The sequence below is a fragment of the Leopardus geoffroyi genome, chromosome C1 (assembly GCF_018350155.1).
Source record: "Leopardus geoffroyi isolate Oge1 chromosome C1, O.geoffroyi_Oge1_pat1.0, whole genome shotgun sequence".
NCBI classification, from domain to species: Eukaryota; Metazoa; Chordata; class Mammalia; order Carnivora; family Felidae; genus Leopardus; species Leopardus geoffroyi.
Window position 1 is genome coordinate 167,044,159 of NC_059328.1, and position 12,336 is coordinate 167,056,494.

General features: G+C 40.0%; 1 protein-coding gene across 4 annotated transcripts in view; it reads right to left on the minus strand.

The window, feature by feature from the left end:
• The window catches only part of TTN (titin), a 276,655-nt gene that overhangs the window by 225,544 nt on the left and 38,775 nt on the right, over positions 1-12,336 (minus strand). For all 4 annotated transcript variants that reach the window (XM_045480371.1, XM_045480370.1, XM_045480369.1 and 1 more), the window contains 7 exons: positions 12,015-12,275; positions 11,364-11,505; positions 11,109-11,274; positions 9,770-10,001; positions 7,733-8,017; positions 7,377-7,502; positions 2,216-2,404 (listed from right to left, as the gene is read on the minus strand). In XM_045480371.1, the coding sequence (XP_045336327.1) occupies positions 2,216-2,404; positions 7,377-7,502; positions 7,733-8,017; positions 9,770-10,001; positions 11,109-11,274; positions 11,364-11,505; positions 12,015-12,275 (1,401 nt within the window). The remainder of the gene's footprint in view (positions 1-2,215; positions 2,405-7,376; positions 7,503-7,732; positions 8,018-9,769; positions 10,002-11,108; positions 11,275-11,363; positions 11,506-12,014; positions 12,276-12,336) is intronic.

Genomic DNA, 12,336 nt, shown 5'->3' on the forward strand with positions numbered 1-12,336 from the left:
ATCTGCCACTGCCTGGGACTTGGTGGACTCTCTTACATCTTTCCCAGAACTCTGCCTAGCTAGGGCTTGCACTGTATAATCAAGTGACAAGAAAAAGAAAAGAATATTAAGATCTAAGCTTTGTCACTTGGTTAGGTTAGTAACATAAAATGGCATGGAAGATGAAGATGGAAGACATCATTGTCACTTGGAAGCAGCATGCCAAATGGAGTATGCTCTAGGATGTCAGATCATACAAAAGAAAGTTCATTCCCAGTGACCCAGTGATGAATGGATGATGAAGGCTCGTGCGATGCCATAGCGTCTCTGCGTCCTTCCTTCTGTTGTCACTGCAGTAACCAGAGTTACATAGTCTCTCCCTCTCTTTCTCTCTCTCTTTTCCCTCTCCTGGGATACCATTTGTCCTTCTTCTTCTGCATATTTTATAAACAATATACAGCAAATGGATCATTAATGATCCAACCACGAGATGTTGTTTAGAAAAGTAAAAACATCAAGCAAAGCTGATGCCTTAAAAAATACTAGCGTACTACGCAGAATATACACTTCAGTGAGATTTTAATTGCATAGGTTAACCCATAATTGAGAACTAAGGAGGACTTGTTGGGTGTTATTTTATTAGTAAATTATCGACTGACCACACTATGCAATGAGACAAACAGTAGAGACTCTCATTAGTAACAGTGGGAGTAGGAGGTATGAAGCAAATCCAAGTCTTTAAAGCAACATAAGCTTTACCTTTTGGAGTCACTGTGAGTGTAGCTGCACAAGAGGCTTCCCCAGCACTATTGGCGGCTTTGCAAGAGTACTGCCCAGCATGCTCTGAGTAAGCATCAACTATAAGCATTAAAGCCATGCCTGTGGACTCCTCAAAATGGAAAACTACATCTTTTGTTGGTAGAATTGGCTGCTGGTTATGAAACCACTGGATTTCTGGCTTGGGAATGCCAAAAACCCTTGCATGAAATCTGACTGTCTCCCCGCTGTGCACCCTGAGGCTTGATAGAGGCTGGATGAAGATGGGCTTTTGGCCAAGGGAGTCCTTCTTAAATGAAACTGACGAAGCAACATGCCATTGGGAGTTTGATGTAACTTCTCCAAATTTGCTAAATCCTGAAAAGAAGCATGCCAACCTTTAATGTCTTACCCTGCATTGAAACCAGAACTCATTTGGAGTTGTCTACAGATCTGTCGTAAATTGTAATGGTGGACTAGAATCCAGACCAATCTTAATGCCTTGTCAACGTATGACATTATTGGTTCCAAGTCACACATGTTCACTTCCATTTTCCAGACAAACAAATGGAGACATAAATAGTCTAAGAAACTTCACCGTATTGTTTGCGAAGGCAGTAGTGAAGTACACAATTTAGTTTAGGTATTCTTGTTTTCTGTTTTTATTTTTTTTCCCCTCTGGTTATAAAATCAGATTTTCTATTTTGTAAACCACTTTAAATTGATTATTAAGAAAATATCTGATTATTATTGTATTTAAAATTAAGGGAAAAATCAAAGTTGCCTTCAATCCTTATGTATTTGTATATAGTTAAGAATACATAGACTAAATTAGCTCAGCAAAAATAGTCTGACTGTATAAAAATATTGTTGTTATCTTGTTTTGAATCAAAGTGCTCCCCACTGCCAGGGAAGTGTTTCTGATTGCAGTTTAAAAGCCCCAAATGTCAGAAATGCTAAACCATCTTTGGACTGGGCCCCTTAACCTGAAGGCATTCTTGGAATGATGGCGAATGCATCTAGATGGTGTCCAGACCCGAAATCATCCTCTGTAGCTTCTGTGAACTCAGAATTGTGTCAAGACAATGAGGGGATAGTAACGCTGGCATTAAAAAACATTTTTTTAAAAATTTTCATCTTAGCTAAATGAGAAAACAAATCTACCTAAGTATTTCTTTAGCATATTTCTCTCCATTCTGATACATGCTGATCAGAAAGCATGAAAGCTGGCGAGGAGAGCAGTACATTACAAAACAGTATAAAGACAAAGCAGGGCAAAATAGAAAATGATGGTTTGTGATTCATCATGAGATGGGATAAAAGAAAAGTAAGAATGTCATATATAACATGGAAACAATTAGTTGCATTAAAAGAGAATGGTAGGGCCAATGATGGTTTACATGGAATCTTTAGTGATTGTTACTGGCATTGTAAGATTAGATCCATATTTAAATGTGGTTCTTAAAGTTGTTTACTGTACCTGCCAGTCTCAAGTTGGCTGTGCTTGATACTTGACCAACAGCATTATTAGCAACAAAAGTGTAAGTTCCTTCATCTTCTGGAAAAGCTTCGGCAATTTCCAGTTGGTAAGTGTCTTCAAATTGAGTCATTCTAAAGAACCGAGATGGCTTGATTTTCTTGTCTTTGGCGTACCAAGACACTTTTAGATCTGCATCACAAAAGAAAAAAAAGATATTTAAAATCACAAAAAGTGGTGGATGATTTTACCTGCAAACACAGTATTGATTACATTGTTGACTACATTTCATATTTATCTTAATAACGTTAGATTTCCCTTTTGGGCTTGCCACATCTGCTCTTTTAGGTTTCCTTTTCATCTTTAAGAAAAACATGATTCCAGAAAAATCCAGCTTATAGACTGGTTGTAATATTTGAACTTTTATAATTTTAATTATATTCTTTTTAACCATTTGCAGTCCGTGCTGTGGAAACAGGGTCAAGGTTTTGACATAGTGACCTTGAGAAAAAGACAGTCTTAAGGTAGAGTCATCAGGATGGGTTTTATCTAAGATTGTGGTTGCTTATGAGGACAGGGAGAGGAAAATCTGCACTTCTGGTGGGCAGAAAGATCAATCAAAAAGAGAGCTGAGAGAATCAACATTCCCAAAAGTATAAAACAGACACCCTGTAGTCTGAAGGAAAAAATTCTATACTGTCATTACCAATGAGCAAGCATTGAAAGGTCTGAGCAAAGCAAAAAATAATTTTTAAAACTGAGAGTAATGGAATTTGGGCATCTTAGATATATTTGGCTTTTTTCAAAGACAGTAATAGTATATAATAATAAAACCAGTTCTTTTCATATAAGGAGTTGAATCATGTTAAAATGATAGAAAATAACCCCAAAGCAAAGATAAAATAACATTATATTGTTATGGTTTAAGGTAATGTGCACTTTAAAAAATATACTTCCATTGAAACAGTAACCCTGTAAGTCAAGAGTGGATTTAAATTTAGTTATTTGTTTTAAAAGCCACAACCCAAGCTGAGTATGATCACTATACCACTCCCTTATGTAATTATCATCTATGGAGGATTCTCTTGTCGTGCATCAGCTAGCATTTGTTTGCATTTTGGCACAAATATTGGCTTGTGAAGGTTTCCCTCCATCCTGCCCATGGTGGTAGTATTTTTCTTTTTTTTATTTATTTATTTTTTTTTTCAACGTTTATTCATTTTTGGGACAGAGAGAGACAGAGCATGAACGGGGGAGGGGCAGAGAGAGAGGGAGACACAGAATCGGAAACAGGCTCCAGGCTCTGAGCCATCAGCCCAGAGCCTGATGCGGGGCTCGAACTTACGGACCGCGAGATCGTGACCTGGCTGAAGTCGGACGCCTAACCGACTGCGCCACCCAGGCGCCCCGGTAGTATTTTTAAACTACAGGTTCTCCTTTTAAATCTCTTCACTTCCTTAGGTAGCAAGGTAAGGTAGAAAATGGAACGCTGATACCACAATTTACCAGCTGTGTGACCTTACACCTGTCATTTAATCTCTCTGGACCAGTCTTCTCATTTGTAAAATAAGATGCATAGTAATTCATGAGCTATTTTTTTTAATATATGAAATTTATTGTCAAATTGGTTCCCATACAACACCCAGTGCATGAGCTATTCTTTGCAATAAATTGTTGTGTGAATTAAATGGTTTACACATGGAAGGAGCTTTATAAACCACTGTCACAAGTCAGTCATTATAGAAAGAATGTTTAACCTCACAAGGGATCAGCAGTGCCTTTAATAATTTACCAAAAGTCAGGGCCAGGTGATGTAAGAGACAACACCATCACATGGAATTTAGCGATCATTCTATAACTATTTAGTTTGTCTATTAAACCTCAACAGAAATGGAAGATGAAGAGTTTGGTTCACCACTTTGCAAGGTTCTCTGCATATTACTACTGAAAGAGGTAAACTGATTGAAGCCCTAGGATAGGCATGTATTGTCAACAATAAATAAGCTAACAGGTGAGACCTCTCTTGGTAATAGATTTGGTGCTTCTGACTGGGCTGCCCCTTTCTGTGTCGGTCACTGGCCTCTTTTGGCTTCCGTGAGGCCTCTCCACTGCCCCTGCTCCCCATTCTATTACTCCATTGTATTTGGTCCCTAAATTCTGTTCATTCCACCTCTTGAATTCAATATACACCCTTTTTTCTCCCGATTCCCCTAATTGAGGGCCTTGTCAGCACCTTCCAAGCCTGTTAGGATGGCCTCTCCCTTGGTCCTCACCTGGTCTCACCTCCCACATCTGACCATTCCTCTTTTCACTACCACAGTAGTGTCTCTAAAAAAGTAAATCATGTTACTGAGGGGCTTAAAAATCCTTCCGTTGCTCCTTAGTATAAACAAGGTAAAAATCTAAAATCCTAAGCATAGAATACCAAACCTTTAGTACCTGGCCCTTGCCTTCTTTCCTGGCCTTCTCATCCACTTATCACATCACTTTCCAACCATACTTAAGCCACTTGTCGTTTTCAGCACATGAAGTACCCTTGCAAGCTTTTATGACTTTGTAAATGTCGTTCTCTGCCTAGAACACCGCTGTGTTCAAGGATCCTGTTGATTTTCCAATGCCCAGTCTGTGCATCTCTGTTCATGTTACAAACAGTCAGCGCTGAGTACATGGGCTGTTATGGCACTTAAAACCTTGGGATCTAGTTGTGCACGTGTGTCTCCTCACCTACACTTAATTCTATGAAAGCCAGGTCTGGCATCCCTAGCAGCTAGTGTAACGTTTCAATAGCAGTCGAATAAAACTGAAGAGTTACTTAAATGAACAACAGGAATCCATCATTGCCAGACTACTTATCATTTTATTTATCTAGCTGTTGCTCAGTAAGCCTTTGAATGATACTGATTATCTGTAGAATAAACATTGGTAAAAATGTAGCTTTATTACGTTTTAAAAATCTGCTTTTACAAATTGCTTTTCCACCAGTAGGTGGCACCAGAGACCTTCAGTAGGCAACACGTTCTCGTAAAAGCACCACTAGATTGCTGAGGGCCAAGTTCCATGCTTCAGTAAGTATTGAGTTCCAAAAACATGTGACTGAGGTTTCTGAAGACTGATAATTTTTTTTCACATTTGTAGAAGGCAGGGCTGAATTTACTTTCCTAGGGTAATACTTGCTAAGAGAAAGTTGTGTAAATATATCTAGTCCCAAGGGCATCAACCTTTATGATTTGGTAAGCTTTTAAAAGGGCATTTTACTTAAAGAACTTAAATTTTGCCATATAGAAAATACATTTGCAAGAGGGTGCTCAAATCTCTATATGTGTATAAATAGTACCACACATAAAGAGTTAGTAATCCATAAATTTATAACGTCCATTTAAACATTTAAAGATGTCAGTCATATAAAAAAGATATTTTTCTCTTTCTACCCCAATTGGAGTCCTTTTTAAAAAATTATTATTATTATATTATTATTATTATTATTATTATTATTATTATTACTATTTTAGAGAGGGAGAGAACATGTGTGTGTGAGCAGGGGAGAAAGGCAGAGGGAGAGAGAGAGAATCTTAAGCAGGCTCCACCCTTAGCATGGAGCCTGATGCGAGCTTGATCCCACAACCCCGGAATCATGACCTGAACAGAAACCAAGAATGGGATGCCCAACCAACTGAGCCACCCAGGCGTCCCCCAGTTGGAGTCTTATGAAAGGCTTAAAACATATTTTTGTAATACCTTAAAGGCAAAACTATAATATTATTTATAAACTGAAGAGTACTATATAAAGACTACTGCTTTAAACGACCCATATATATGTATATCGATTTGAAGATTTTCCTCTAAAAATTCAATGGAAGGACAAATTATTTAGTGTGGCTTTAATGAATTTGATATTAAAATGCCTTTTCTTTACTGTGTTAGTAGGATATTATCAAATCAGATCTTATTTCTTAATATTTAGTGTTTCTCAAACTCACAAAGTCTATGGTATTTCCCCATGTTGGTTGCCCACTACCAGACTTTTATGTTTATATAATTCCCCTCTATATCTATAATAAAATTAATGTATTGAGCACCAGTCACTTGCCAGCCAGGCCTATAGATGTTTTACCTACATCATTAATTATCTTTTCATTATACTCATAAAAATCAAACAGGTCCATTTGGTTTCTAGATCAGCATCTTCACCTCAGAGGAGGAAATCATCAGGTTTTAGAAGGCCAATTGAAATACTGACTTGTTTACAAAAATGGCTCATGGCAATGCAGAGATTGGGTCATAAACCAATGGAAGAAGCATAAAAATAAACCCACACTTAACTAGGAGTGCTATGAAGCTAAGCTCTAAGAATTTCCCTTTGGTGGGCATATATAAGGGCCAAGAATATGAGAGTGACTTTCATTTGGGATGAAGTTGATTTACTTTTTCCCTACCTGAGATAAATTTACAATCATAATTGGCTTGAAAGAGCTGCAAATGTTTTGCCTCATTCTACCAACATCAGACTCCTGAGGCTGTGAGACAGGGCTGTGGGTGTTTGGGAAGCATGCCCCAATTAAAGAGCATATAGCTAACCAACTGAGGGTTACTATATGACGAACACTGTGCTACGCGCTGGTGTGTGTTATCTAACACGATCCTCATTGGTATTAGTCATTTGATAATCATTCTTTTGTCCAGTTAACAAGTACATATTGACTATCCACTATGTATGAAGCTATCCTAGGACAAGGATTCACCCTCACTGCCAAGGGTCTTACCTTCTAGTAGCCACTGCCTTTTTAGGCACCAGGTTTTAGGTGCTAAGACAGAATCCCTGCCCTTGTGAAAGGTATGTTCTAAGATCAAAGGCAATACTATTCTTACTTTACTCATGAGGAAAAGAGAGCCAGAGAAATAATATATTTGCCTAAGGTCACACAGGGGAGCCACAATTCAAATCTAACCTCTCGGATTATAATGCCCTTACTTTTGATGCTACAGCTCAGTAGTGGTAAACATGGTCTATTCCTTAGTTCAGTAATTCAAGTAAGTCTTTTGCAAGATTCCCATTAAGAGTCAAATTATGCCTGGGAGGTGTCTGTGATGGAGGAAAATGTGAGAAAGCTCTCCTCAGATCATTCTGTGTAAGTATTAGCAACGATACCTTTGCTCATGAACCTACCTGTTCCAGAAACTCTGCACTGAAAACGGGCTGGCTGTCCCTCAGAAGTGACGGTGTCCTGAAGTGGGGTAATGATAGCAGGAGGATAAACTGGCATTTCCTGATCTGGAGACACGACTTCCGGAACTAAAGAAAGGGACCACAAGATGCGTCAGGATTAAATCACCTGCAGACCTCAAAGAAGAATGGAGCACGTGATTTATCTTAATTCATGTGGCATCAGGGCACTTTCTGAAAGCTGAGCAGCAATCCACTTGTATGAGCTCCAAATTGTATTCATAAATGCAGTGGGACAACACACAAAAAGCGGGTTTCTTAGGTTTTATTTTAAGCTGAGGCTAGCGAGGCCTTTCTACCTTCCACGGAGAGGGAAGCGGACGTCGTGGCTACTCCATAGTCATTCTTGGCTTCACAGGTATAAACAGCCGCGTCCTCTGGGAAGGCTTCAATTAGCAAGAGCGTGTACTCTTGCCCGTCGTGAAGGAATTTGCACTTGAAGCCAGTGGAAAGCAGCTGCTCTTCCTTGTACCAGGAAATTTTGGGCTGTGGTCTGCCGGATATCACAGCACAGAAGCGGGCAGGCTTGCCAGACTGCACAGTGACAGGCTGGAGCTCCTGCAGAATTTGGGGCGGTTCTGGAGCTGGGAGTAAATGAAAACAAACAGCTTGTGAAAAAACATGACAACACAGGAGAGCACGTGAAAGTCTGTGTTCATTTGTGGCCAGTGCCCAGAAACAAAACTTTGGAATTATGATAACTTTACTTGCCTCAGAATATTGGAATGTTCTTTGTGCTGGGAAGGAAGAAAACATTTGGAATTTTGTCCTCGAGGAGAGAGAACAACTTTAGAAAATTACTTCTATTTGAGGCTTGGTGACGGGGTGTTGCTGCGAGTGTTGAACTTGTCAACATAAGGTGATCGCCCCTTTGCATGTTGGGGTCTGGGTGGGGGTGCAGTGATGCAAAGTACCCTAAAAAATGCTAGAACAGGGGTGCCTGGGTGGCTCAGTCAGTTAAGCGTCTGACTTTAGCTCAGGTCGTGATCTTGAGGTTGGCGAGTTCGAGCCCCATGTCAGGCTCTGCGCTGTCAGCACAGTCTGCTTTGGATCCTCTGTTCCTCTCTCTCTCTGCCCCTCCCCCACTCATTCTCTCTCTCTCTCTCTCTCTCTCTCTCTCTCACTCTCTCTCTTTCTCTGTCTCTTTCTCTCTCTTAAAACTAAAAAAATTGTGAGAACAACTGCCACGTGCTACCTAATTTTACATCATTTGGACAAACCATGTGGTGATGTGGTTCATTTCATACTGGTTTGTTTTCCAAGTATTTGTGTATGTGTCATAGTCATTTCTTTATATATAGGTGCCAATGAAGCACAATCAGTAACTACGAAGGTAAGAATACATGTTATTCCAGATCTAGTTAGAGGCAATTAGGTAGATTGAAAAAAACTCACTTTCATGCTATCCTAAGTAAAGCATCTTGTCTGTGTTGTGATGAGTGAGGGGAACTAGCTAGTTTACTGAACACAGAAATGGGGAGAAAGGACTCCTGTGAGGCTGGTTTCTGACCTTTACTTCTCTGTGCCTCAGTCTATCCACCACTAATACAGAGATAATAAGAACTGGATATCATGATCACTTGGTCTCCTAGGGACTGAGGGAATGTTGGCAATATGGTTCATTTTTATTAACTTGAGATTTTCCTAGAGTTCCTTCATCTGCCTCAGGGGTATTTGTGCAGACAGATATGACTCAAAATTAAAATAGGGATGAATGGTCCATTTTCTCTATTTAGGTTAGTCTCATTTCCAGGTCAGCTTCAAATTCAGCTCTAAGGTTTGTAATGAAGAAAGAAAATGGTTTAATGGCACCCCTCTGAGCCTTTGGTAGCATGTGGAATTTCCCCTAAAAGTAAAAGCCTATGATCCTAGGGCTTGGGGCAGAGAAAACCTAGTTGAACATTGCCTGTGGCTGTCTAGGCCCTCTGGGGCCTCAAAGAGGACCTTTAGGTTTTCTCAAAGGAAATGACCCTATGGCTTGGTAAGTCTACTGGTACTTAAGCACTTGGGGCCAAGGGCAGAAAACTTCACCAGCTGAATTCTGTATCTAGAAACCCATTGGGGGTATATTATAATTGACATACAGTGGCTATTAAGTAGTGTTGACCAACTCAATGAAGATCCAGCCACTAGGCACTTTCAAGAAATGACATCTTTAAGTCTTTTTAATAGCTGCTGTCCCTTTACCAGGGAATGATGTGAAAATAAATGTAGTTGCAAGCATACAAGGACCATGGCTTCCCTAGAGATTTCCAAGAAACTATCAGCACTTTGGGAAGTTAAAGAAGAGGATTACTCTAGCTGGATTCACAAAACACATCAATATCTCCACATACCATTGACATAGAGTGTCACAGAACTCCTGTTCCTTCCTGCCACAAAGGTGTATTCGCCAGCATCGCTGTGCCTGGTCTCGGAGATAAACATCCTGTGGATTCTTCTCTCCACCACATACTGGTATCGTTCTTGAATTTGGAAGTTGATTTCAATGCCGTCTTTATACCAGTGGGCATCCACATCATCTTCGTTGACCTCAAACTCAACCACAGCACGTTGTTTCTCAATAACCTTTTGATGGAACAACAGAAAAAGAGAATTGAAGCCCTGGTTTCCTTTCAGTTTTGACCTGTTTCTAAAACTGCTTATTTCAAGAGTGTGCCAAACTTATCCATTACGATATAAAAAGCTGACTGGTTGTGTCACATTCTGATTTGTCCTGCATATCCTTGGACAATTGGTGCCCTAACTTCTTCTGTAGAAATCATGCTTATACCTGCACTGAGGAGGGATGCTGCCCCCAAAGAGACCATGTTTGAGTCCTTAAATGTTTGCTTCTTAACTGATAATAACAGAAATAATGACACTTTATGCCCATGGGCTTTTTATTTTCAACAAAGCTCTTCTAAGTTAGTACTCAATTTGATTTCATGGGGTAGGAACAAGAATCTACTGGGGTAGGTGGAAGCTATTATCCTCGTTTTTAAGAGTGAGGAAATCAAGGTTCAGAATCAGACAATAAAGGACAGAAGATTTATTCAGGTGGACTGAGTGGCCCGGTTCTCCTTAGACGAGCAATATGATAAATCTGAACTCTAATGACACTTCTCTTACCATGCTATCTCCATTACATCATTTGAGAAGACTGGCCCTCATGAGAATAAATTCTGCACATGTGGTAGAGAGCAGAGGTGTCTGGCTCAGCATGTTTGCTAGGAATCCAGCTTTGCCCGCACCGGTCTTCCTCTTGGACCTCAGAGGAAGTGTTTCCAGCCAAGTCCCTACATACCTACCTCTCCATAACAGAAGGCTTCTGAGGAAATGCCACCTTGTTCTAAATTCCCTGAGTTCTAGCTGCTGTGTAAACACCGCAACTTAAATTTTAGTTCTATTCTGGTTTGTGCGGCTTGGCAGGTGGCCATTTGTTAGACAGTGAAGTTTCCACAGCTGCTTTAATTAAAGTATCTAGACAGCTGCTAAGGACACACCATTTCCCTAAGTGAGGGAAAACTGTGACTAAATTGATGTCAGATCAAGAGTCTAAGCCAGCAGGGATCAGCTGTTTTCATTCTTTAGAAGACTGTGCTTAGAAAATTCTAAAGTTAAAAAATTAGAATACCAAACTATGGATTACGGGCTCCTGATGATGTCTCCCAAAATTCAGCATGTAGACAATACCTGAACCGACTTTTTAATACTCCGGATGCGAACATCTCTGCCCTCTACAAAGAGGTTAGCAGTGGATATGTTGCCTCCTGCCACCACTGCGTATTGCCCGGCATCAGACATGCGGGTGGATGGGATCAGGAGGCGGTGGACATATTTCTCCTTCTGTATCTTTATTCTGTAGATGAAATGGAAATTGAAGTTCAATGCACAGTGACTCAAAGCAAACTGCGCATTCCTTGAACGCGGCAAAACAAAACAACTGACCTATCCACAATCTGCAGTTCTTGGCCATCTTTCATCCACTGGACAGTGATGTCAGGTTCAGAAACTTCACATTCAAACATGGCTCGCTTCTTCTCGAGAACCTTGATGTCCTTAATGTGTTTCCTAAATTCTATATGACGAGCTGGGAAACAGCATGCAAAAAAATTAACCTTTCTAACAGCCTTGTGACATAACTTAGTATACAATTCACCTGTTTAAAGTGTTCGATTCAGTGGCCTTCAGTATAGTCAGAGTCATGCAACCATTACCATGATCAATGTTCGAATATTCCCATTGCCCCAGAAAGAAACCATGCACCCCTCAGCCATCACCCTCCAGACACCTTCTACTGTCTGCCCTCAGATTTAGAGACAAATCTGTGTCTCTACAGATTTGTGTATTCTGACATTTCCTATAAATGGAATCACACAATATATGGTCCTTTGGGACTGGCTTCTTTCATTTAGCGTAAAGTTTTTAAGATTCATCCATGTTGTAGCATGTACCAGCACTGGCTTTTTACTGCTAACAATATTTCGTGACATGGATACCCACATTTTATTTTTCCATTCACTAATTAGTGCACTGATTAACATTTCGCATAGTGTATTCACATTTATTTTTATGGATAGGACGTTTGTGAAACCATACCTTCCACATAAAGGGTGGCTGTTGATGTAGCTTTTCCAGCCACAAAGGTGTACTCAGCTGCATCCCCAAAGTGCACGTTCCTGATGTTCAGTGAGTGCGTGAGCTTTTTGGTTCTCATCTGGCACCTGTCAGTTGATTTGATTTCCACACCATTCTTTAACCATTTGTATGAGATGCCTTCATAGTTCACGGTTACCTCAAAGGTAATGGTGTCTTTTTCTTCAGCATTGATGTCTTTCAGCATGGATGTAATCATGATTGCTGCAAAGGGGAAGAAAATACACCGAAGGAGACTTTGTGTCAGCATGATGTGAGTTACAAC